At 39.8% G+C, this 27,421-nt stretch overlaps 1 protein-coding gene across 4 annotated transcripts in view; it reads left to right on the top strand.

Moving 5' to 3' along the window:
• The window catches only part of LOC126236337 (ribonuclease P protein subunit p40-like), a 262,934-nt gene extending 244,914 nt beyond the window's left edge, over window positions 1-18,020 (top strand). For all 4 annotated transcript variants that reach the window (XM_049945562.1, XM_049945560.1, XM_049945563.1 and 1 more), the window contains 2 exons: window positions 9,715-9,852; window positions 17,508-18,020. In XM_049945562.1, the coding sequence (XP_049801519.1) occupies window positions 9,715-9,852; window positions 17,508-17,706 (337 nt within the window). In that variant the 3' untranslated portion in view covers window positions 17,707-18,020. The remainder of the gene's footprint in view (window positions 1-9,714; window positions 9,853-17,507) is intronic.
• The last annotated feature ends 9,401 nt before the right edge of the window (window positions 18,021-27,421 follow it).

Raw genomic sequence — 27,421 nt, 5'->3', positions numbered from 1 at the left:
GTCTTTCCCTCTCCTTCCCTCTTTCCTGACGAAGCAACCGTTGGTTGCGAAAGCTAGAATTTTGTGTGTATGTTTGTGTTTGTTTGTGTGTTATCGACATGCCAGCGCTTTCGTTTGGTAAGTCACATCATCTTTGTTTTTAGATATATTTTTCCTATGTGGAATTTTTCCCTCTATTATATATTATCGTACTTTTGCAATGGGTTTTGCAACTTTTTGTCAGAATGTCAGTATGAATCTGATTCACTCCTTCATGAATGGTGAAGCCAGGGATATTGAAGAGATTAAATCCCAGCAAATTTGTTGCCTTCTGAGAATCAACAACTATGAATCTGACATATATGGTGAATTGCTTGTATGCAACACCCTTAAAAATTTGTGCTTTGACTGGTATCTGTTGGTTGGTATAGCTAAATAACTTACTTTGAAATTCATTTAATTTCTACAATCATAATTTCTTGTATGCCTGAAAACTAATTACATAAATTGATGACCCTGTGTTAGTTTGAAATTTTAATGGCAATTTGTTCACTCTGAGAGTGATAGATAAAGCCTCGTTATTCACTGAAAAGATCACATTCATTTTATGTTTTGATTATAAAAGTTTATTGATTTGTTCATGTTCATTTTGAACATCACTTGGATTTTTATTCTGAATCACTTTTGAAATGCCTAAATGACTTATTTTGTTTCCTGCTTTGCTAAGTGTTACACAATTCTGATCTATGTCCTCACCTGTGACAACAATTGCAATGCATGTTTTGATACCACACCATGCACAAGATTTCAATTTAGTATTAGAGAACATTTATGGGATGTAGATTCCATCATGGTCTTGGCATGCTCTGTAAGGTTGTGGTGTGGGTGCACTGATCATGTGGCCACACCAACTGCCTCTGCAGTGTAAACAAGAATCTGCCTATGCACTGGAGTGTTTCAGCTGATAGTCACATCTGCTCATGTGCCCAAACTAATGGCAGACAGCCTTGCAAAGAAATTTACTGTCTGCTGAGTGCATGATCAACATGTCTTGTATGAGAGAATATGCATATGACTTTTTACAGTTGCCATTTGTGCACTGAAATTTTCACTCTCTAGTTAAGCTCAGTAATTGTGGTACCCACTTTTTATAACTTTGATTCAGCTTCTTAAAACATAAAAAAAAATTATGCCTGGCAGCTGAAACATGTTACTTAAGCCTCATAATGTGAGTTTAATTTACATTAAATTTCTGTTTTGGCCAGAGTCAGTTGATTAATTTCTGACATACTTTTTTCACCAACTGAAAGATGTCAGCAACAGCATTAGCAGTAAGGAAAGATTTGTGCTTAGTATCAGCTGATACATGATATGTGGTGAAATTTTGTTCACTCTGGAGATATTATTTGGCCAGACTACTAGATTTCAGTTGAACACTGGAAATGATGGTAGCCTTATCATAAGGGGTTCTCGGCCATTTTACCTGTCAGCTAATTGGGATGGCCACACCAAAAGTAAGTCTTACATATTTGAGAGTTGTTGGAGAAACAGCGGCATTCACTGGGAAAGATCTGTTTGGGCCATGTGTGAAAAATATAATGCAGAACATTATACAATACTCACTTAAATCTTCTGTAAAAGAAATTGGGATTAGTGCTCCACTCACTGATCAGAAACCAATGGAAATGCCATGCTCTAAATTTCAATGCCCTCACCCAGCATTTGTTTGCCAGGTACGTTGTACTAAAAGAAATTCTTTATTAAGCATTAATGATTTGTAACCTTCCAACGTGGAAAGTTTGTAACCTTTCTTTTCCACACCTTTATTTTAAAATTTCTCTCTGATCACTGATACTTTGCTACCACTATCTCAGAGGACTTTGGTTTCTTCTCTACCTACTTTAATCTGAACTTTTGGATTGTAACTCTTTTGCTCTGGTATTTCAGGCCCTGTTTCTTCCAAACACTTCCCAGCCTGATTTTCAAGACATAACATGTGAAACTTGTTCATTTTCTCTGTGTTCCCATTTCTTAACCCTTCTCCTTCTTTCCATGGATTTCGTACTGCCTCCAGAGACCCCCCTCAGTTAGTGCCCGTGTCAGGTGGCAACTTTCCTATTCTGCACTTATGGCAACTTTCCTATTCCAGACTGAAGTGCCAAAGACACTGGTACAGGCATGCGAGATACATAAACAGGCAGAATTCGGCACTGTGATCGGCAACGCCTATATAAGTCAAGAAGTGTCTGGTGCAGTTGTTAGGTTGTTTACTGCTACAACAATGGCAGGTTATCAATATTTAAGTGAGACTGAAAGTGGTTTTATAGTCAGTGCATGAGTGATGAGTCACAGCATCTCTGAGGCACCAATGAAGTGGGGATTTTCCTGGGTGGCCATTGCATGGGTGTACCGTGAATATCAGGAATGCAGTAAAAACATCAAATCTCCAACACTGCTGCAGCCAGAAAAAGATGTTGCGAGAACGGAACCAATGACAAGTGAAGAGAATCGTTCAACATGACAGAAGTTCAACCCTTCTGCAAACTGTTGACGATTTCAATGCTGGGCCATCAACAAGTGTCAGCATGTGAACCAGTCAATGAAACATTATCGATATTGGCTTTCGGAGTCAAAGGCCCACTCGTGTAGCCTTGATGGCTGCATGACACAAAGCTTTACGCCTTGCCTGGGCCCATCAACACTGACATTGGACTATTGATGACTGGAAACATGTTGCCTAGTCGGACGAGTCTCATTTCAAATTGCATCGACTGGGTGGACGTGTACAGGTGTGGAGACAAACAACCTCATGAATCCATGGACTCTGCATGTCAGCACGGGACTGTTCAAGTTGGTGGAGGCTTTGTAATGGTTGCAGTTGGAATGATGTGGGATCCCTAATACGTCTAGATACGAATCTGACAAGCGACATGTACGTAAGCATCCTGTGTGATCACCTGCATTCATTCATGTCCATTGTGCATTCCAACGGACTAGGGCAATTCCAGCAGGACAATGCGACAACCCACATATCCAGAATTGCTACAGAGTGGCTCCAGGTGCACTCTTCTGAGTTTAAACACTTCCGCTGGCCACCAAACTCCCCAGACATGAATATTATTGAGCATATGTGGGAAGCATTGCAACATGTTTTTCAGAAGAGATCTCCACCCTTGCCATGTCGTGTTGCGGCACTTACGCGTGCTTGCGTGAGCAGATGTACCAGTTTCTTTGGCTTTTCAGTGTATTTCTCCCATCGTCTTCAGCTGACAACTCCTATAAAGCATCTTTATTTTCAAGGAAAAACAAACTTTCTTCCACTGAGCCGACTTGAACTATCAGTGCCAATTCCTGGGTCTTGATTGGTAACTTGTCCACAATATTTCAAACCAGACCTTTCCCCTCCGGTGGCTGATTCATAGAGGGGATTCTTTCTACTAACTGGATCATAAACCAGTTAGAAGCAGTCCCTTTCACACATATGTATGATTTACCTGCAGAGTATTATTTATGTGGTGACTTAACTGTTCTTTGAATTTGTCTTCAAATTTAGAGTAGTCTAGTAGGTGGCCTTCGAAGTGTACTCTAGTTTATTCTCTGATGTGAAGTTAGTTACAGTGGAATTTATTATTTTCCTATCTTGCATCCACATACAGTATCTTGATTTGCTGCAGAAGTTCAGTTGGCTGCAGTTTCCCATTTTCTCACCCTCTTTATTTTTCTTTTCTCCAGCTCACTCACCTCTTTCATTTCACTTCTCCAACTTTCAGTTCTGTTTGACGTTTAAATGTAATGAGGATGTGCTGAAAAGTAATGCCTCTGAATTGTTATGTGAAAACTCTTAAAGCTTTTTAAATAAAACAAATTTTATTTACATTCTACACCTTTATTCTTCATGTCTACATATTTGCAGCTCCCTACTGCTAGAGGACACTGAGCTGTAGTGTGTAATGTGGCACTGTGTAAACTCACATAGTGTTTTTTGAGATACCAGCTTTTCAGTTCTACAGATGTTTTGTACATTCTGGTATCATGACAAGTATGCTACCATTATAATGAGTACTACAATGATTGTCTCCTATTACCACAGTCCACTGTAGCCAAATACCTGTAGGCAAAAAGAGAGAATTAAGATTATACGACAGGTTACCTGATGCACTCTTAAGGGTTTCATTACATGAACATTGTTTTCTCTCTTTCAGAGTTTCACAACTCACTCTCCTTCCTGTAGTTGTGAGATTGTTAAGTAGACTTTGACCTTCATTAAATTCCATTTTCTTGGCTGTGCCAATGCTGTAAACCAGATATTTTCTGTCGTGAGTGGACCAGGATACTGTCATTTTCATGTCATTAATACAACTGGTTCTTGTTGTATCACCACCTGCCCCAATCCTATATTCTACCACAGAGGAATTTACTGTCTCCCTCACTTCTTCTCCTACATCACATTCGGTAGATCCCCCTCAGGAAACGGCGTCCTTAGGAATTTGCAACAAGTCAAGATACCTGTGAACAAAGTAAATCATTTGTTAGAAAGTACATTAATAATTAACTTCTGTTAAGCTGCTATAAAGTATTTATGTTTAGTCAAACTAAATTTTACATATACGTATTAACTGGAAAGCTGCTGCTTTGAAGGGGAGGGGGGAAGGATGGAACTAAAATTGAAAATTGCCAGTTATCATCTTGCAGTGGAATTTGCTGTCACTTATCAGTTTCTGTAACTCACCATAGAACTTATCTACTATTTCATCAGCACCATAGAATTTTTGTACATACGAGGTGCATTCAAGTTCTAAGGCCTCCGATTTTTTTTCTAATTAACTACTCACCCGAAATCGATAAAACTGGCGTTACTTCTTGACGTAATCGCCCTGCAGACGTACACATTTTTCACAACGCTGATGCCATGATTCCATGGCAGCGGCGAAGGCTTCTTTAGGAGTCTGTTTTGACCACTGGAAAATCGCTGAGGCAATAGCAGCACGGCTGGTGAATATGCGGCCACAGGAGTGTCTTCCATTGTTGGAAAAAGCCAAAAGTCACTAGGAGCCAGGTCAGGTGAGTAGGGGGCATGAGGAATCACTTCAAAGTTGTTATCACGAAGAAACTGTTGCGTAACGTTAGCTCGATGTGCGAGTGCGTTGTCTTGGTGAAACAGCACGCGCGCAGCCCTTCCCGGACGTTTTTGTTGCAGTGCAGGAAGGAATTTGTTCTTCAAAACATTTTCGTAGGATGCAGCTGTTACTGTAGTGCCCTTTGGAACGCAATGGGTAAGGATTGCGCCCTCGCTGTCCCAGAACATGGACACCATCATTTTTTCAGCACTGGCGGTTACCCGAAATTTTTTTGGTGGCGGTGAATCTGTGTGCTTCCATTGAGCTGACTGGCGCTTTGTTTCTGGATTGAAAAATGGCATCCACGTCTCATCCATTGTCACAACCGACAAAAAGAAAGTCCCATTCATGCTGTCGTTGCGCGTCAACATTGCTTGGCAACATGCCACACGGGCAGCCATGTGGTCGTCCGTCAGCATTCATGGCATCCACCTGGATGACACTTTTCGCATTTTCAGGTCGTCATGCAGAAATGCCAACTCTGGAGGCGATCTGTTCAACAGTCATTCGGCGATCCCCCAAAACAATTCTCTCCACTTTCTCGATCATGTCGTCAGACCGGCTTGTGCGAGCCCGAGGTTGTTCGGTTTGTTGTCACACGATGTTCTGCCTTCATTAAACTGTCGCACCCACGAACGCACTTTTGATACATCCATAACTCCATCACCACATGTCTCCTTCAACTGTCGATGAATTTCAATTGGTTTCACACCACGCAAGTTCAGAAAACAAATGATTGCACGCTGTTCAAGTAAGGAAAACGTCGCCATTTTAAGTATTTAAAACAGTTCTCATTCTCGCCCCTGGTGGTAAAATTCCATCTGCCGTACGGTGCTGCCATCTCTGGGACGTATTGACAATGAACACGGCCTCATTTTAAAACAATGCGCATGTTTCTATCTCTTTCCAGTCCGGAGAAAAAAAAATCGGAGGCCTTAGAACTTGAATGCACCTCGTGAATTTGAATGATTTTCATGTACTACCTTTTGTTAATTTCAAAAACAAGTCTTGCTATTCCGTCCAAGATTCCTTCAGTATCTGTAACATATCTCGTTTGCAATAAAGCTTACACCTGAATTTGCCTTCTGTTCTGTTACTCTGGAGTAAAATGCTTGAGTTGATTGTAACACAACTAACTTATGTATAGATCCTAGAGTTTGCCAATTTAAGTCTTCCTAAATAAAAACGTAGCAGGAGCAGTTGGGTTTCTAAAGTCTATGTTATTTTCTGTTTAGCTATACTTTATGCAGTGAGATTCAGACAAAAGAATATTTTGCCATATCCATCCATAGTCTGCAGCCATTATCCAAGTTCTCTCAGTCCACCATACGTGACAGTAGGATCTTCAACAGATGTACCCATGGTACACTAGCCTGCCATGGCCCACAGTGTGTCATAAGACACGCAAACAGTTCTGAACCTTGGCAGAACTATGCCCACAGCTGTTTTAGTCCAGGCCTGAGTGGTTCTCAGTATCCAAGCCTCAGATCAAGATAACTAGTTTGTTTACTGATCATATGAAAGCAAGGATCTCATGTCAGTTTGTCATTTAGTGGGCGGTGAGTCTTCGTGTGACCCATAGTAAATTTAATCAGGAGAGTAGCAGACTTTTAGTCACCACTTATTCTGCAGTAAAATAATACATCAAGATTCTTACTGTATGGGTACTAATAGCTGCACAGTGTGAATATCTGGTTTGGTTCCCTTCATCATCAATAAGCTGTAATAAGGACTATTCTCATCAGTTCTTAGCAGAGTCAGCTTTTGCAAAGTTTTCAAGCTGAATTTCCAGTATGCCTGAATTGTAGGTTTACTGCCATGGCGTCTTACCAGTTTTGAATTATGGCAGTGATATATGAAATTATAACTTGACACACATTCAAAAGTTTAAGGCTTATCTGAAAAACGAGAGATGTGAGACTTGAGCTCCTCTCGGCTTATTGAATGTTCAGTTAGCTTATGAGAATATAGCTGAGTGACATCCTTGCTTATTTTCAAAGCACAAATGCAATGAGAGATCACTGAGCATGGCAATTTAAACCCTCAGTGGGCAGGGCTGCATTGGTGCTTAAATCAAAGTGCACTGTATTTAGAAAGACAACATACACAGTAAACAGCTTGCACCCCCACACAACCAACGATGCTCTAAACAATGGTTCTCCATGGTGTATGGTCTGATTGATGTATGAATGCTAAACTACAAGGGGTGTGATTGACAGCTCCCTTACATTATTCAAGACCATCTTTCACAGACTGTACAAGTGCACTAATCTTGAAAGGTGGTTGAAAAACACACTTCATGCAGGGTTTCCTTAGAAAATGACCAATGATGTTGGAAAGACTTCCTTCATAGGTTTCTGCTGTAGGAAGTTTTAGCCTTCTGTCGTAAAATTTTCCTTTCTTGACTCATGACCATGACAAATTCAAATAGTGATCCTTTCCAAGCAATATTATAACAAAGTGTACACTATCCTACTGAGGTTTCATGGAAATGACTTTAATATTTTCTGAATTTGTTGAAAAAGTATAGTGTAAGAATTGCTCTCTGTCACATTTTATGGATATTTGTTGAAATGAAATTTTTCATTAAATACCTCCATTCATTAACTCCCACTAAAATGTTTGTTATTCATTATTGAAAATATCTGCATTTTTCCATGAAAGTGGAATTAGTTCATCATGAATTGCTGAAGGAGAGCTGTGTGCAAAAGAACTGAGTGTGTGATTTTGTAACTATGTTATAAGTACAATACCATAAACAGTAAGCTAGTGCAGTCTTATGATGAAAAAAACTTAATAATAGTTTATAGACTGAAAGAAAGCATTGAATGCTCATAATTTTCAATTTCACTTCAGTCTTTCATAGATTTGGCAGGCTTAACTGCAAACCAATGTTTTATGTAGCCATAACATTATTGCTGCAAATTGGAGTCGATAATTGTGCTAACTCATGTTATGCAAGTGACAAAGCAGCTTGAAAGTTTCAAGTTTTCCAGTATTATGTAGTGACAGTGGGAATCACTGCATCAATAAAACTACCATCACCACTCTTGACGTAAATTGCAGTCTTACATGAAGACAGTACTGCGTTGTGCTTAAGGCTGATACACATTCTTAACAAATCTATGACAATTCGAACATTTGACCTTTCTGACATTAAAATTTCATTAAGTATTCGGTTAAATAAAATTGTTCAGTGGAATTATTAGTGATAGGATTTCCAAACATAAGTTTTGTAAATTAGTTTACAAATAGGAATTATTAATTGATAATAGTATTTTTAAATAATGGTTGCATCCTTGGATCTTTCAAGTAATGAAAATAATTTATTTAAAAAAATAATGTTGAAATAATATCTAAGGCAGAATTGTTTCTGTTAAACAATTTGGTTTTGAGGATATTTTACAAGTGATAATGTTTCCTTTGCAGAAATGGAATTTAGTTTAGAACAACTACATCAGCTCAAAATATATACTCATCAGATAGATTATTTAAAGTGACATAGAATTAGTAAATGGAGATATATTCCACCATGTACTTCACTCAATAGAGCCTTCTAGATTTTTATGTTTTTGTGCATGTATTTCTCGCTTTTGACAAATATATTTTTTAAGTATCCAAAGTGCAAAAGCACTAAAATTGAAATACAAGAACTACGGATTTGTAAACAGCAGCAACAATTGAGATTGTAGTGATGTGTTTGGTCTTGTAGACACTCAGAACAGTGATTAGCTGCAGGGGCAGTACCTGGCGAAGCAAACTACTGTTACAGCAGATGTGACAGCTTGCTGGCATGAAAGTAATCTCTTCTGGCCCAGCAGCCTACTTTTTCATATTCCCTTGCACTTATCTGATGCAGTCCTTCATCACTTGCTATCTCATGCCAATATTTTTGCACCTTCGTGCCTACTACATCAGATGTTCTCAATAATCTTTATTTATTTTGCTTTTATTTTTATTGTATTAAATGTCTGTGTCTGTTACACATTAATCATGTAACATGTCATTGTATAACATACTAGGACTTACCACACTGATGAACTATGAAACCGTTCCACACATTCCATATTTTTTCTCTCTCCTTTTCACTCTTGTATGTAAAAAGCAAATAAATTTTTAATGTGAGTAAATTCTAGTGAATCATAAGGATTGTTTATTTCTTGGCATGATGTAATTTCTATAATCACAGTAACAGTTAAAGGTGTGAGGATTGTAAGTAATTGTGGGGCACCTGTAATAGAATTTTTTCACAAACATTTTTAAATACTATAATACATTCTTATTTGGTAAAATTGTGTACAAAATCTCCCAAAATTCAATTTTTAATCATCTGAATTCCATTGTCTCATTGGCTAACTTTTATAATTGTGAGAATACTTGTTAAGTACTGTATTTGTTCTGACCTGATAATAGAAGACAAATAAGGGGAGAAGGCCCTCTTTTATCAAATACCATCCTGGTTTTTTTTTAGAAGGACTCTGTTCTAATTATTGCTTGTGACAAAATTTCTTCCATTTGAATAAATGTATTACACCTTCATATTTAACTCTTGTTTTACTATGTATGTTTAAACAAGAAACCAGATATATGTATTTAACTACTGTTTCCTTATAAATAGGGATTTGGAGCCAAGAGAGGATTTTTTGTCAACCTACAGTGTTCCTGATGGCTGTAAACTGATTGGCCAAGTAGCTTATGTGAGCTGGCAAGGATTCTTCACTAAAAAGCCCATTCTAAAGCTTTTAGGAATTTTACGGTATGTTGTTAGCTTATTGTCTTTAGGTTAATGTTTTAATGTTATGTACAGATTGATGACATCATCATGGGTAGCCCCTTGTCACCCATGCTGATCAACTTGTTTATGGAAGATTTTGAAGAGAGGTAGTACACAGTATGCAGTCTCATTTGCACATAAAATTTGTTGGTGATTAGTTTTTGATGGCAATCATCCATTATCAGGTTTCATAACAGAGATTCTACAAAGACTTGAGGAGAAGGTGCTTGACTGTGCTGTTTTAAATCTAATATTTTCTGTAGGTATGTGGATGATACTTTTGTAGTATGACCTCGAGGCAGAGACCAACTATATCAATTTTTTGATCATCTTAGTTCCGTACATGAGACCATTCAATTTATCACGGAGATAGGAAAGGACAGATACCTCACTTGTTTGGATGTGTTGGCTCATAGCAAAGCTGGTGGCTTTGTGGATGTGCTGTTTAGTGCAAGTCTGCACCCAGAGATTTAGTGGGCAGTTGTCATCATCTTTCACAGGTGGATGGTGTAATCAAGGTGTTTGCTCATAGAGCACACATTATTACCCATGAGTCCCAAATGCTTGAGGACCTCACACATCTGTAGAGAGTGTTTGAAGATAAAGGCTACTGACCTCATAAAAGCCATAATGCTTTGCAGTACAAACTGAAGCCAATCTTCGCAGTTCAAGATGCTGATAAGGAAAGATTTCATTTTATGGCCTTCCTAGCATACATTGGGAGTCTTCCAAAATAGTCTCCATTGTGAGAAAACATAGTGTGAACTTGATCTTTCACCCACCACTTAAGATGGCCATTCAGCTTGGTTTTCTGAAAAAATGAACCTGACCCTTCATATGGCAGATATGTATAAGACCACATTTGAGTATGGACATACATGAGGCAATCAAACAATGAAAAATCCAGGATGGAATGTAACAATGTTATGAGAAGGAAAGTTGCTACTCACCATATAGCAGAGTTGCTGAGTCGCAGACAGGCACAATAAAAAGATTTTCACACTTAAAGTTTTTGGCCAATGGCCTTTGTCAACAATAGGTGCGCGCGCACACACACACACACACACACACACACACACACTTACATGCAAACTCAACTCACACACACGGCTGCAGTCTTAGGCAACTGAAACCACACTGTGGCTGTTGCATTTTCAATGGCATACATTTTGATATGTTTAGAGAAAATATCATATAGTGCTACTACGTATCTTACTCCTCCTTTACTTCTCAGATATGGACCAGCTATGTCAAGGGATACTATATCTAGAGGGTTTTTTGTGAGAATTGGGTGTAGCTCAGTATATTTTGACACAATGGACTGTTTTGATTTTTTACATATTGCACATTTTCTTAATACCTGTAGGACTCACCTTCTCAAATTTGGAAAATAACAAAGTGTTGCAATTTTTTCAGTACATTTGCCTACTCCATAATGTCTCCATACTTCATGTTTGTGTCTTTTAAATTTGTCGACATAATCTTCAGGAATACACACACACTATTGATGAGATTTTTCATGTTTCCTATGAAACAAAATGCCCTTGTACTCCTGATACCATTTACTTACATTTCCACCTTCATCCTGCTTAAGGTTTTGCATGACTTTCCTCCATCTGCAATCTTACTGTTGTATAACTTTCATTTGCTTACAAAACTTATGGTAATCAGACTGTTGTGTTGTACCTTGCATTAATAATGTTCTGAGTTCTATATCTTGCTCTGTTAATTCACCAAATTCCTCTAAACCTTGTGGTAACCTGGACAAGGCATCTGCAATAGCATTCTGACTTCCTTTAATATAAATGATCTCGAAATTGAATTCTTGTAAATGTAGACACCACCTAGCTAATCTATGGTGCAATAGTTTACATATTAAAAGAAATGACAGTGACTGATGGTCACAGTAAATTTTAGTGTTCATGCCCCACAAAAAATATTCAAACTTTTTAAATGCCCGTGTTACAGCTACACTTCCGATTCTGGCATAGAGTAAGATCTTTCTGCTTCTGATAACATGTGACTAGCAGAACTGATGACCTTCGGTGGTTCTTTACCTTCTTCTTCTCATGTCTGGAACAAGCATGCCCCCAGCCCCTCAGGTGAGGCATCTGAGCATAAACAAAAATCCTTGGACTTATCAGGGTGGCTAAGAATGTTTGCATTGACTAATGCATGCTTAATGTCATTAAAGTCCTCTTGACACTTATCATCCCATAACCAGGGCCTATTTTTCATAGAAGTTGAGCAATGTATCACTGTTCATCAGTTGCTGTGGTACAAATTTATGAAAGAGGGATGTTACTGCTAAAAAAGCTGTTAGTTGTCCTTTTTCCTTGGAGTTGGACAATTGCGTATGGCATCGCGTTTTTTTGGATCAGGTAATATACGTTGTTCTGACACAATATGTCTTAAAAATTGACTTGCTCCCTACCAAAGCTAGTTTATGGCTGTTACTCCATAATCTGCAATGGTATTACCCTTATCTAACGTACCTGCTTCAGCTTGACTAATTATGTCACTCAGATTTTCATTGATCTTCTCTCTCTCCTTCTTAGCACATGCTGAGTCAACTTCTAATGTTGCTACTCTTAAAAGTAAGTTCTTCTACAGCTAGAGGTACACCTTCAGAGTCTTTAGTTTGTTAAGAACAGTGGTTACCTTTTTTATTGTCAAACACAACTGGCTTTGTGTGGCTTCAATGTTTGTGTTTGCATCTGTGATTTTCTTTATCTGTTGATCTACTAGATAATGAGGGTCATTAAAAGATACTGCCTTCTGTCTTAACTCTGTAATATTACCGTTAATTCAGAAAGTACTTCATGCTTTACTTGTTTCTTCATATCATTCAATTTTTTGTCAATTTCAGTGCAAAACTTTTTGGCTAAGTCATCGAACTCCTGTGAGACTGTGTCTTGCAAATCTTCAAATATTTGTTCTTGTTTCATTGTATTTATATCTTTTGTAACAGTGTTTTGTTGCTGTTTTACCATGTTTCATATCACTGAAATTTGTATTGATACTATCTAATTTTGTGTTTATGTTAGATAATAGCTGCTGTAGCAGTGCATTAGTTGCTTCATGTTGGTGGAAGGAGACAGGTTTTAAATCACCTTGACATACTCCTAAGAGGCGTGTAGGCCGCAGGCATCAATCGTGAACTCAAGATAGCTGACCTCCTGCTCCAAAAAGTCACACTTTTCTTTCTGGCAATGCAAGTTAGCCATGGAAAAAACCAGAAACAGCTGGTCCAGCTTGTCTGTAAGGTCCACCGCTGATGAGCCACCAATGATGACGTCATCCAGATAATTGGCCGCCCCGGGCACCTGGCTTGTGAGCTGTTCCAAATAACATTGGAAAATTACAGGGTGCTGGCAGTGCCAAACAGGAGGCAGTTGTACCGAAAAAGGCCACACGGGGTACTGATGACTAGGATCTGCTGCAATTCCTCATCCAAAGGCAGCTGCAAATAAGCATCGCGCAAATCAATTTTGGCGAAAACGGTCAGGCCCGTGAGACATGTGAGTATGTCATCCACTGATGGGCCAGGATGGTCATCAATGACAGACTGAGAATTGACCTTGACCTTAAAATTGCCACAGATGCATAAAGCACCATTCGGCTTCTCGACTATCACAATAGGCATCGCCCAGTGACAGTGCGTAATGGGAAAAAGGATGCCTTCATCCTGTAAGTGCCAAGGTTCCACCTGGAGCCTGTCTCAGAGAACAAAGGGGACCAGGTGGGCCTTAAAAAAACGGGGAACAGCAGAGGGAAGATGAAACCCTTCACCCCTGGTGTGGAGGATGGGAACAATGTGTCATATTTTCTGAGCAATGGGGCGATGAGGGTATCTGATGAGGGAATTGACACTGCTTGTACTGCATCCTGCAATGATAAATCCAGACGACCAAAAATTTCCACACCCAGAAGATTAGTAGCTCCAGGGTATCTGGCCACCAAAAACTGAGCGGTGAAGGAATGACCATTGTAAGAGATTTGTGTGGAAAAAATGCCATTGACGGATGTAGAGTGATTACAGAAACTTTGCAAGATGCGAGTGTACAGGGATAAAGCTGGCAAGCCCAAACGTTGGTATGTGGCACCATCCATAATAGAGACAGATGATGCATTGTCAATTTGGAAGACCACCGGAATATGCGCGACCTCCAAGGTAGTGAGAAAATGGGCACCTGATTGGGGAATGATGGAGAATACTTGGCCATCAATGGAATGCGAGGCTTCCGGGTCCTGAGGTGGTGATTTGTGACGAGTCTGTGCATCCGCAGGACGCATGGCATCGACGTGATGTTTTTGTGAAGCCTGACACACCACGGCGATGTGGCCCACTCGACTGCGAGCCGTACATCTTGCTCACTGGTGGGGGAACTCCGACCATTAGTGAGTCCAGAAACAGTCCAGACAGGATGAAGCCGAGTGGAAGGCTTCCTGTCATGGAGTGGGCCAATGGATAGACGAGGCTCACACTCGGCACTAGGCAACTGGCGAGCTGCGAAAACAGCTTGATCAAGACGCGGTGGTTGTAACCAGTGAGACTGTTCAAACGTATGAATGAGTGGCAGACAGGTGTCGAGGGACACGGGCCATGTAACTTCAAAATATCAGACTGAAGACCCTCGTCTGGTGTGTGAAACATCACCATATCACGAATCAACGAAGAGGCATAAGGCTGCAGGCGACGTTGGCACGCCGGAATTTACAGTCGCGGGAGAGACTCTGGAGCGTTGTAATCCATTCCCGATAAGTCTGACCTGAAGACTTTCGACAAGAAAAGAAAGTCTGACAGGTGGGGGTGACGTGTATTTGTGCATCAAAGCACTCAAAAAGACAGCCCTTAATGTGAGTAAATGAGAGATCTCGAGGGGCTGCTCAGGGTTCACTTATTGGACCTATCGAAAGCCAGAAACGTCGTTGGAGCCACGTGCAACATGTTCAATTTACCTGCGATGGAATCAACCCTATGGGCTGCTGCTTGCAACACTGTTGAGTCAGAGTGAATTTCTGAACGTGTGACTGTTGCCTGAATCTGCTGTAAAGTTTCCACCTAGGACTGAAGAAGCTCCTCAGAGGAGGCCATTCCATTCGAAAATGAAAATCCCATCCTCGTCACCAGTAACTGTAGTATGCTGCGGTCGGCAGAAAAGAACAAACAATCAATTTGAACTCACTTTATTACAATTAAAGAAAAAAAACATGTTCTTGGCATAAATTTAGTTTTAAATGCAGAACAAAAAAAACCTGTGCCAGCAAAACAGATAAGGAAACAAGACAATGGAAGAAAATACTGACCAAAACTACTCTACAAAATACAATGTGCTACTACAAGACTAAGGCAAGTGAATACAATGCTAGGGCCGCCATAAGTAATGACGGTAGCTGTTCCTAGCAGTTGGTAAACACTGTCAGTCTGACGGACTAGGCGTGCTTATAAAGCCAGGTCGGCAGAGTGCTACAGTGGTCATACAAGTTCCGATTGGTGGAATACTGTCACATGTTGTCTGGTGAAGTAGTTCCGTGTTTATTTGGAAGTCTGTTACTGTTTCTGTCCAATGGTGATGTTTCTCTCCACACTTCTGAAAGGGGGGTTAGCAACCCATCTTGCATGTCAGTTCTGCGAGCCCTCTAACAACAATGTATCTACACACTTAGTTGTTTTAGTTGTTGTTGTTGTTGTGGTCTTCAATCCGCAGACTGGTTTCATGTAGTTCTCCACACTAGTTTATTCTGAACAATACTCTTCATCTCTGCATAACTACTGCAGCCTGCTTACTGTATTCAAGTTGTGGTCTCCCTCCACAGATTTTACCCCTTATGCTTCCTTCCATTACCATATTAATGCTTCCTTGAGTTCTCAGGATGTGTGTTATCAAGTAATCACTTCTTTTAGTCAGGTTGTGGTCCAGTACAGCCGGCCATGGTGGCCGAGTGGTTCCAGGCGCTTCATTCTGGAACCGCGCGACTGTTATGGTCGCAGGTTCAAATCCTGCCTTGAGCATGGATGTGTGTGATGTCCTTAGGTTAGTTAGGTTTAAGTAGTTCTAAGTTCTAGGAAACTGATGAGCTCCTCAGATGTTAAGTCCCATAGTGCTCAGAGCCATTTGAACCATTTTTGGTCCAGTACTCCTTTTTCCCCAGTTCAATTCATTACCTCTTCATTAGTTATTCAACATTCTTTAGTAGCACCACCTTTCAAAAGCTTCTATTCCCTTTCTGTCTAAACTGCTTATCATCCACATTTTAGTTCTGTACAGGGTTACACTATCACACGAATACCTTCAAGAAAGATTTCCAACACTCAGATTTATAGTTGGTTTAACAGTTATCTCTTTCGCAGTGTTGTTTTTCTTGCTATTGGCAGTCTGCATTTTATGTCCTCTCTATTTCAGCCATCATTAGTTATTTTTCTGCTCAAATAGCAAAACTTTTAGTGCCTCATTTCATATTCTAATTCCCCCAACATTGCCTGCTTTAAATTGTTTATATTCCATCACCCTTGTTGTAATTTTGTTGTTATTCATCTTAGAACATCTTTTCATGACACTATTCATTCCATCTCTTGCAATTCAGTTGTCATCTCTGAGAGAATTATGTCATTGGCAAACAGTGTTTTTGTTTCATCGCCATGAAGTTTAATTCCCTTTCCAATGTTTCTTTGGTTGTTCTCTACATTTTGCTCAGTGGACAGACTGAATAACTCCTTTCTCATCTACTTCTTCTATTTTGTGCCCCTTGACTCCTGTAACTCCTTTCTCATCTACTTCTTCCATTTTGTGCCCCTTGACTCCTATAACTACAATCTGACATCTGTAAAAGATAACTTTTCAATCCCTGTATGTCCCTGTTATCTTCAGAATCTCAAAGTCAGCTTTGTCAAAAGCTTTCTCTAAATCTATAAATGCTGTAAATGTAGGTTTGTGTTTCTTCAGTCTACCTTCTAAGATGAGTTGTAGGATCAATATGGCCTTGGAGTTCCTAGATTTTTCTGGAACCCAAACTGATCTTCTCCAGGGTCATCATCGACCAGTTTTTCCCTTCTTCTGTAAATAATGCATATCAGTAATATGCAAAGCATGACTTATTACACTGATGGTTAGATTACATTCACAAACGTCAGCATCTGCTTGCTTTGGAGTGGGAATTATTACATTCATCATGAAGTCTGCCTCATATATCTTGCATACAAGGTGGAATAGTTTTCATCATGATTGGGGCCCCCAAGGTTCTCATTAACTCAGACAGAATTTTGTCTACTCCAAGGGATTTGTTTTGACTAAATCTTTCAGAGCTCTGTCAAGTTCTTTTTGCAGTATCATACCTCCCATCTCATTTCATGTACTTCCTCTTCTCTTTCTGTAATACGGCCTTCAAGTCTTTTTCCATTCTATAGATCCTCTATGCAGTCTTTACTCCTTTCAGTCTTCCCTTATTTGCCTAATGCTAGTCCACCATGTGAACTCCTAATATTTATACAGCTGCTTCTTACTTTGCAAAATATCCCTTTTATTTTCCTGTATGTTACGTCTATCTGTATTTCATATCTTTGTAATGCACTATTTTTGTAAATGTTTTGCTGTTGTCAGCATCACCAATATCATAATTTTTCATTGTTGTAACAGGAAGTATACAGAAGAAAGAAGAAATCTTTGTTGGACAAGTATGAATGTTCAAGGCTTCCTTGACAGTCCTATTACCTGGAGCCTCAAAGAACAAGGATTTTTCACAAGTGGAGACAATCATTACACCTTGTTCCTGAAAGATGGTGCAGCATTTCTTGCATGTCAAGTAAATGGTGCACAAAAGAAATACAGGAAATAAAATTTATACTTAAAAATAGTTCATAAGCAATATCTTTTATTTACACAATGTGTACAACTAGGTTTTAATTTTTATCTGTTCCAGAGACAAACTGCATTGCACAGATATTCTATCTCTTTTCAAATATTGCCTCATTGTGCCATCAAATTTATATTGTTATTGCCCCTTTCTCCTCAAGTTCTATTAACTTGTGATGTGTAATTAAGATGTTTTTGATCTGCTTGCTATTGTGAATCACACAGTACAACAATCAAAGTTTCTTATACAGTTTTTGTAAGATTTTGACAAGGAATTTAAAGCATTAATTCAAGTAATTTACTGTTTTTATTTCTTATTTGTTTCCATTCAGGGATAACATGCACAAAAAAATATAAAACAATTGCAAAAATGTGTTTTATTTTAGACAAAAAAGTTTTTAAATTTCTTGAAATGTGTAGCATTTGCAACCCTTTTTGTGAGTAACTTCTTTAATATTATTGTTAACACACAGAAAAAAAGCTCATTCCAAAATTAAGTAATTTAGGAACAATTTGTGAGTAACTTCTTTAATATTATTGTTAACATACAGAAAAAGCTCATTCCAAAATTAAGTAATATAGGAACAAAAACTACTGGTCAACATAATGTGCAAAGAGTCACACCCATGTTGTCCTCTGTTTTGAATAGAAGAAAGATGTCATTATCGAAACTCATTTAATGTCACACAAAACTGAAAAACTCCACACTGTCAAGATGAACATCCCTTCACACTGAGCTACTGCTGGCAGAACATTGTTTTCAGTAGTGGCCTTCACATGACGTCACTCGGTGGTGCATTTGACTGGCCAAGCCTCGGATTGCCACCTATGAAAAGTTGGCACATTATGTCGGCAGTGCAATAGCAGTAATGGCACCAACAAAGCTATTCACAGTAGCATCAAAAGCTGATCACAGCAACAGCGGTAACTGTTCTCAATGGCGGTGTACCGAGCCACACTGTGTGAAGGCTTGGGCACTGCAGAGAAGCACTTCTCAGTGGCGTCACATGAAGGTGCCCAAACTATTTGGATATGCTCCTGAATTGTAGGCCAGCTGTCTAACAATAGTAGCAATAACAACAATGGGGACAAAGCAGATAGTGCCTTAAGGAAAGTGCAAATCACGCACTGGTGTGGTATATTGGGAAACCTTGCTAATATTTGGCACCCACAATTCAAACAAGAGGGGGAGCACAAGTCACTGGTACAGGTAGCACATTCTCTTGGTCGCACAAAGTAAGGTGGCTTGGGGAATACTGAATTAAATGACTGAATCCACTGACCCAGACTCTAAATTTGTGTGCTTAACTTTGGTGCAGCTTACAAAAATTACTGTTTGATTTTACTTTAGTTTCAACTCTTGGGGGCGGGAGGGGTGGAGGGAGGCAATCAACCCCTCCCCTCCCTTCCCTCCCTATAATCCGCCCATGTACTATTTAAATACTGAATTCAAGGTTACTGTTACTCATTAATGTGACAAACAGATTTGGACCGTGCTTGATTCATATCACTCTGTTTGAAGTTCTTGCCATATTAAGCTATTTCAAAGAATCCTGGAAGAATTCTAACTTTAAGGCAATTTCCTTAGTCAGTACTGAAAAACTGCATAGCTCGGTACAAGTAGAGCAATAAATTGGAGCAATAACAAAAAGAAAACATCACATTTGTCATTCTTTATGGTGTCTAAAGACCGTGAAAGATGTGTAACATCACATTACTCATATGTTTAGTTATTATTTTCTTGTAACATACACACATGTAGCAAATATTACAATTTAGTTTTAGGAATAAGAATTGGTGAGTAAATAGTGGAGAATAATATTTACAGGATAATTTGTGGTTGTGTGCAGTACCCTTCAAGCCAAATCAATTTATGTATGAAGAAAATAGGAGACTGTATGGAATGCAGTATTTAACTAATTTAACATCCTATTCTGATGTGGGATGAGTGGGGCCACTATGGTGTCGAGATAGTGGAGTAGCAAGTTGTGGAAGCAATGGTGCCAGTCAGGGGTGACTAGGAAACTTCGCCACAAGATAAACAAATTTTATTCATCTTGGATTACAGTGCTGGAGTGCTGCAACACCCGTGGCTTCACCCTCTGCAGGTGTGTGATTCACCAGTGATACCAATGACGTCAGAAGGCTGTGGCAATGGGATGACCATTTGAAGTCTGCATTCTGCTTTGCTAACATTGTTTACCTTCCTGAGCAACATGTATCTGAGCTAGCACAATGTAACCCTGAGTAAGCAGGGCCAGCAACATGTACATTTGCTGAATTTCCATAGGTGGTCATGGCTGCTGGGTTAGAAGTTCACCTTGGTGCAGAGGGATGGTAGAAGTACCCGCCCTGGCTGCAAACTGCTGCCCTCTGTGGCAGAAGTTTGGTGTTGCTGTGGGGCATGGGGGATGGCTCCCCATTGTGTCACCTAAGTCCACTGGTTGGGCTTAGAATTGTGAACTGGTCTGGTGGAGCAGGATGCCCAGACCAGCATCGGTTGCTGGCTGGCCCATAGCTTGTTGCAGACTGATGTGGACCCTATGTTGTGGAGGGTTCTGCCAGGCTGCACAAACTGTGCTAGAAACAGAAGTATTTATAGTGATAGGTAGCTCTCTTGCTGTGTCATTACACTGCTACCAGGTATGTACAGATCAACAAATGCACAGCTTAACCTGGCTGCCGTGGAGTGTAAAAACAGGCTCACTTGTGGAATTACACGTTAGCATCTCTGTGCTTGGCCATTTGCCTCACAAGGGGCTGCAATTGAGCTGCTTTAATTCAGTAATGTCCAAAATTTAGTGATGACCTTACATACCTCCCCTCTTTGGGAAGACATGGACCATATGTCTAAACTCGTGACCAAAACGTTATGACATAGATTATTTTACAGTTTTTTCTCTTACATCAAGCAACAAAACTCCAAAAGTGAGGCACATTCTCCCTGCAAATCCTAGCCCGTTGGCTCATTGGTCCTTCTGCTACTACCTAAAACCTCCACTCTCGCTTGCGCTACCTCTTAACCATCAACGTCACCAAAACAGTAAATAACTATTTACATGAATACATCCTTGTTACACCATCATGGCATCTCATAAGGCCAGCACAGTGCTCATTTCAACACTACTCCAAATTTCTTGTTCTTCAAATCACAACTAATTATATCCTACAATATAATTCACATATTATTACATCTAGCTTTTGCATTTGTTGTACCTTCTCATATACGAACAGTTAACCAGTCCATTAGTATCTGATGTACTGGAGGACTGCATTGGCCAGTGACACTCTGCGTAAGGTTGATGAAGGCTGTGCAAAGCAGAATCAGCACTAACATGCTGCCTGTGGTTGTGATGCCTATGGCCTTGATCACGTGTTGCTCCTCCCGATCTTGCTGAACATGTGAAAGCATTTGCTCTACTGAAGTTTGCCCCACTAGTGTGTGCATTAGGTGGTTCAAGGACACGATTCATGTAGGATCCAGCATTTTATTCAGGTAGGTCAGATTTTTCACTTGGAGGATCACTAGTGGCTTCTCTGGTCAGTACAATTATGGCTGTGTAATATTCAATTTTGTTTCCCCTGTAACAGAAGCTGCCAGGTGAAGAGTCTGCCTTGTTACATCACAGTACATTACATTAATAATTATTCCACTGTTGAGCAAATCCAAATGTTCAGCTCTCCCAAGATTACAAAGCTTACCTTGCTCGTAGCAGTTTTCTCCTACAATTTCAATATTGTTTACAGAAAACATCCAGTGCAAATGCACTTGCTGAAAATAGGGTCGTGGCTCCATTATTCACATGGGAAGTCCTAATCCCCTGCTTTACCTAAGTACAACTGTATCTCGCATTGGCCAGTACCTACATGTACCACCTGGGTCGGACAGGTACGACCCCTCTCCTTCTGACAATGTTAAAATTTGGTTAATGACATCACAATGTGACCAACACCATCTTCTGCAATCAGTAGTATCTCCAGCATTTTTACTTGGATAAATTTCCCTGAAGTTCCCCACTTCGTGATTAAGCCTGCATGGTGTCATATTTGAATCTGGCTTGCCCATAGCTAATCAGAAACTGTGTCAGTATACAGGTTCTTCCTAAATCGTTTCTGATCTGATGCAGTGCTAAATTTGACTTACCTGGTTCAAGTACAAATTCTAATTACATCTGCAATTCTTTCTACACTTTCTGTAGGCCTACCAAGAGCTAATCTGGCATTAACAGAACTGGGTTCCACTGCCCATGTGCTGCATTTAAGACTGGTTCCTGCAAATCCATTACTACTGTCCAAGCTTCCCGCAAGCTATCAGCTAAGGACTGCTACAGTCATGCTACTGTCCCTCTCCAGTTCAAGGTATCCACCCAAGCCTGTATAACTTCCAGGTCCTGATTCAGACTATTTGTCTTTTCCAGGTGCATTATGTCCAGTCCCTTCACAGTATCAACGTATTGTTCAGTACCTCTTGCTACAAACTGGTTAACTGTGTAGTGTGTCATTTTTTGGTGGCATTGTTCCTCCTTGCTACATCACTCACTCTGCCTATCATGTCATTTAGTTCCAGGATGTCCCTGACATACTCAGCCCTGAAAATTGTTTTTAATGACCTACCCCCCTGCATCCATCCAACCCTGCTTACGCCACCGTACTGTGTGTGGAACTAATTTCACTGTCTGGTGCATTTTTGTCCTTGCAGTTGCTCATGTAATTGATGTGATTTATTGTACTCACTCCGAACTTGTTTGTTCCTTGATCAGTGATCATAGTTTCTGGCACTCCAAATTTGAGTACCTTGCTGTTGTCCAATGCGTGCACTACCATTGCTGCCTGCTGGTTAGGGATTGCAGTCATTTCCGCATACCTATAAAAATGATGAATAATGGCTGACACAAACTGATTTCCAGCTGTAGTCTTGTTGAATGGCCCATGGATATCCAACCCAGTCATCGTAAAAGGCTCTGTTGGTTCTGGTAACCTCTGCAAAGGTTTTAGCTTAGGGCTTGTACCTGCCCACTGCACACATTGCAAACAACCCCTTATGTACCAATTCACCAGTAGCACTTTACTACAGGCCTATTCGTTGCTCTACAACTGCCACGTCCTCACAACACATGGTCATGCACTTCTTTTGGCACTACTATGCACTACCCGTGGTCCCAAACTCACTGTCTTACACAGTAACCCATTCTATAATGCAAAAGGTGGATGCAACTTGTACTGTTTACATTCAAAGTCTGCCTATTGTGCTGCTTGCCATTGCACAAGGTGGTGACCCAGTGTCTGTATCACAGCTACTTTCCAGCTTAAACTATCTGTGTCTGTGTGTCTCTTACCAGGCGTGTGTAAAACTTCATACTCAAATTCATTTAACATCAGCGCCCACCTAGCCAGCCTACTGGAAGGGTCCTTAAGCTCCAACAACTCTTTAAGGGCTGCATGGTCCCTGACTACTTTAAATGTCTTCCCTATATAACACCTGAAATACATGGTTCCATATATCACATTAAGCATGTCATCGGGTAGTTTTCTCTGGTCTGTTCAACTGCCTTGAGACATTTGTCACTGTTTGCTCCTCCCCATCTATCACTTGACTGAGAACACACCCTATTGCCTGATTGGAAGTATCAGTTGACAAGATACTCTCTTTCCCTTAGTCCAGAAAAATTATTGCTGGACTTGATGTCAACACTCTCTTTAACTCTTCAAATGTGTGTTGGCATTCCTTTGTTCATTCAAACTTTAGACCTTTCTTTAACACTCGCATAAGTTGTCTTGCTATGTGTGCAAAACCTTCTACAAATTTTTCTGTAATAATTAATAACTCCCTAAACCCAAGAAAGATTGTAACTCCTTGGTATTACTAGGAACTGGAAATTCCTGTACTGTGTATGTCAGCCTGAGATCCATCTTAACCTCTTCACTGTTCTAAATACATAATATATAACTGCTTCTAATGCAAAGTGACATTTTTGTATGTTTAATTCGCTACTTGTAATCTTTGACAAAAGTTGTGTATACTGTTCCATATCCTTTACAAAAATGATTATATCATCTTGGTTCACCATGCACTGGCGAGTTTTCAACTCCCTCAGCAGTCCATATAACAAATGCTGAAACATTGCTGGAGTATTTTTCAACCCAAATAGCATTCCGTGTTACTGAAAATGGCCCCAGGGGACCAAGAACACAGTTTTTGTATGATCCTCAAAGTGTATCTTTATCTAATGGTACCTACTCCTCAGGTCTAAGATAGAAAATTACTTACACTGCCCCAAACTGTCAATAGTTTCAGTAATGTTTCGCATCAGATGTGCTTTCACTATGGTCTTACTGTTAAGATGTCTATAGTCACAGCAGAATCTATATATCTTGGTCCCATCTGGTGACTTTTTCAGTACAACTGTGATGTCTGCACTCCATGGATAGTGCTTTCCTCTTATTACCCCATCCTAGCCATTGCTCAGTGAATTCCTCTATGATACACCAGTGACTCAGTTCCTGTTGGGGTATGAAGCTGTGTTACAGGTGTTGCTGGTAAAGGCTCTCAAGGAAAAAGCTGATCCTCAAATTCAAACAGTAATTTCTCCATTTCCAATCTATCTGTACCTCTAAGGTGCTCTAACTTCCTAAGCAATGCAGTTTTATCATCTGTTTGCACATTAGTGTGATGCACGTTGACTGAGTCTGTATCCACTTCCGAATAAGCTATCAACATTCCTGTGCTGAGCTGTATTACATCGATGCCAAAATTATCTAAATTCACAGGCACTACCTCCCTGTCCAGTTCCTCCTGTATGCATACTAAGCTTCTCCTTACAAAGCATCACGATGAGTCTAATACATCATTTTCTGCTGATTGTTCTACCAAGCACAATGGATTAACAGGCCATTGTGGTCCCACATTCACCCAGACCAACTTCCCAATACTTTGTGGCACAATCACATATGAATTAATCCTTAGTGCTGTTGACTGCAGTTTAACTGGTTCATCCCTTACTATGGGTGCACCTAGCTTGCATAGTTCACTGATGACCGTCCCCCGTAGCTGGAATGTTGTTCCCCTTAGTTCAACTATTTGTCACTTAAAGTCAATTTTGGCAGAAAGTCTAATCCTAAGATCATGCAGTAACCATCACTTACTTGGTGCATGATTTCTGCACACTATCTAAAATGCTGCATCCCCACCAGAAAATCTGTCATACTCCACATCACTATCTCCAGATCCACATAAATTATGTACTGCAGAGGGATTAATCACTTCTGACCCAAGAATTCTACACTTGCTACTGACAACTGTGCACCTGTGTCCAATAAGAACTTGTGCTTCCTACCCTTCACTTTTCCCTCTACACTATAATCCAAGTCTGCATCCATTTTCGTTGTATCAAAATTTATTGGTAACTCTGTGTGGCAGCCTTGGGGTTCCCTTTTGCGTTTAATGCCTGCCTCTAAGAGTTCTGTTTTCTCTTACCATTCCTACAATCACATTGGTGATGTCCAACTGGACAAAATCTACTATACTAAGGTTGGGGACATTGCCTCTGCACATGTCCTGTCCTGTCACATCTATAACACCTCACATCAGTGGAAAATATGCCTCTCTTAGCCCATATTCCTGTTACTGCATCAGTTCCTTCAAACACCGTGGGACTAATCCTTCACGGTATCTGTTCTCATCGTTATAGATATATCAGGTGGCAAGCCCCTCAAAAATGTGTCTAGTGCTTTCTGTTCCACTCCATGGAATATGGCTCTATTTGCAGCACTTTCCCCTAATTCATATGTCTGCACATTCACTTTCTGTATTCTGTCCACAAAATTCTCTGTCGACTCACCTTGCTTCTTTGACATTCTATCCAACTACTCCCAAAAAAAAAGAAAAAAAAACGCTATTTTGCTTCTTGTACTTTTGTAACAGGCCTCTGTTCAATTCATCATATGTCTGTGCACCTCTTAGTCCCTGTGTACATCTGACATACATCTTTGCTTCCCTACTAACCAGAATGTTCTCACCTGTAATAACTGATCCTGGGACCACCCTCGGTATTAGCTTCTAACTGCAGGAGAAGGATGTGATGAAACTGGCTGTGGGGATCTACTATAGGGTTAGGATTCTCAGCTAAATCATCACTGATCTTGCCTCTATGCACTATTAACCACATGCTCAAAGCAACAGCAGTTAATACAGTTACTAGTACTGACCCCGTATAAGATGCAGAATGCTCTCACAAATTAACTCTCAAAGGTCATACATAATGCTCCTCCACATTAACAGAGAAACTTGAAAGATCAGCCAGTTCCCCTGGCTGTACAAATGTACCCTCAAATGCCTATGCACAACTTGCCTAAACTTCATGATTTCTGCACATAAAACTGGTAAAAAACAACCAATAGTCTGCTCACTCACCCCTCTGAGTTCTGTGATTGTGAAGCTGTGTTGCATGGAGATCAACTGCTGGCACCAGTTGCCAGATGAGGCCCACGAGTAGTTCTGACACCACTCTACAATGACACAGGCTGAGTGGGGCCACATTGGTATACTGGTCATGGAGTGGCAGGTTGCAGAAGTGGTACAGATGGTGAAGTGGGAGTGACATGGTATACTTATTTTTTTCCTTACAATTTGTATAAATAATGGTAAGTCTTTGAAGATATGTGGGGAGGGCAGCAGACTGAACAGTGCTATTGTAACGTTCACCTGTAACACTACCAGTCCTCATTCATGTCTTGTAAATGTCCACGGAAGTTATCGCTTTACCTCATTTCTTATTAATAGCAGCAGCTCCAGAATCTTCTGCAGCCTTCCTCTTACTAGATAAATAAATTTTTTCTGACCGTGTCACAGCGATAAGGCATTGTCTTCGTGATATAAAATCATTGTAGTAGGAATCATAATGGATGTGAGTTTCACCTCCTACTAAATAAAACCCCACTCTAGACATGTAATAAATACTGTATTGATTACTTTTTGATACAAGTTTACACTACTTTCTTTGCACAAAAGATTAAGCATCTCCTTAAAACATCCTACCACGAGGCATCTGAAACAAGAGAAGTGATAATAAAAGAAAACTGTTAATAGACAAAGGTGAAAAAAGTTGAAATTACTGAGATAACATTGATTTTATGCCACATGTTATGTAATCTTGTTAGGTTTATTTTCGTATAAATCATAAGAAAGTGAGAGACAACAATTAAAAAAAACAGTCTTTTGGGTATCCCAGTTGAGGTACACTATGACTGTCCCCTACCATATACTGGCATTGTCCAGACTTTACTGGATGGCGGTATACAACAGTGGTGCATCTTTTGGGTTGTTTGGATTTCTTTATTCAGAGTAGATATTACATTACAATTTATTTTTATTTATTTATTTATGTTTTTGTAGTACTCCTACACATCAGCTTTTTCTCCCTCTCAGTCTTTCTTTCTTTCTTTTTTTCTCTTTTTTCTTTTTGCCCCTTATGTAATAATCATTTCACAAAATTATTTTATACATTAATATTATTTACATTATTTATTACACTTTCTTTTTCCCCTTCTCTATACCCTCCTTATTTCAGTCTATATTTTCTTACGTATTGTCCCTAAAGTGGGTATATTGATTATTTAAGTTCAGTCTCCACTCAACATTGTTAGCATGAGATAACACATCCCACCGTATTCGAGCCAGTCAGTCTGCCCGTGTAGCATTG

The sequence above is a fragment of the Schistocerca nitens genome, chromosome 2 (genome assembly GCF_023898315.1).
Source record: "Schistocerca nitens isolate TAMUIC-IGC-003100 chromosome 2, iqSchNite1.1, whole genome shotgun sequence".
NCBI classification, from domain to species: domain Eukaryota; kingdom Metazoa; phylum Arthropoda; class Insecta; order Orthoptera; family Acrididae; genus Schistocerca; species Schistocerca nitens.
Note: the sequence above shows the minus strand (reverse complement) of the source record. Positions and strands in the feature narration are given on the sequence as shown.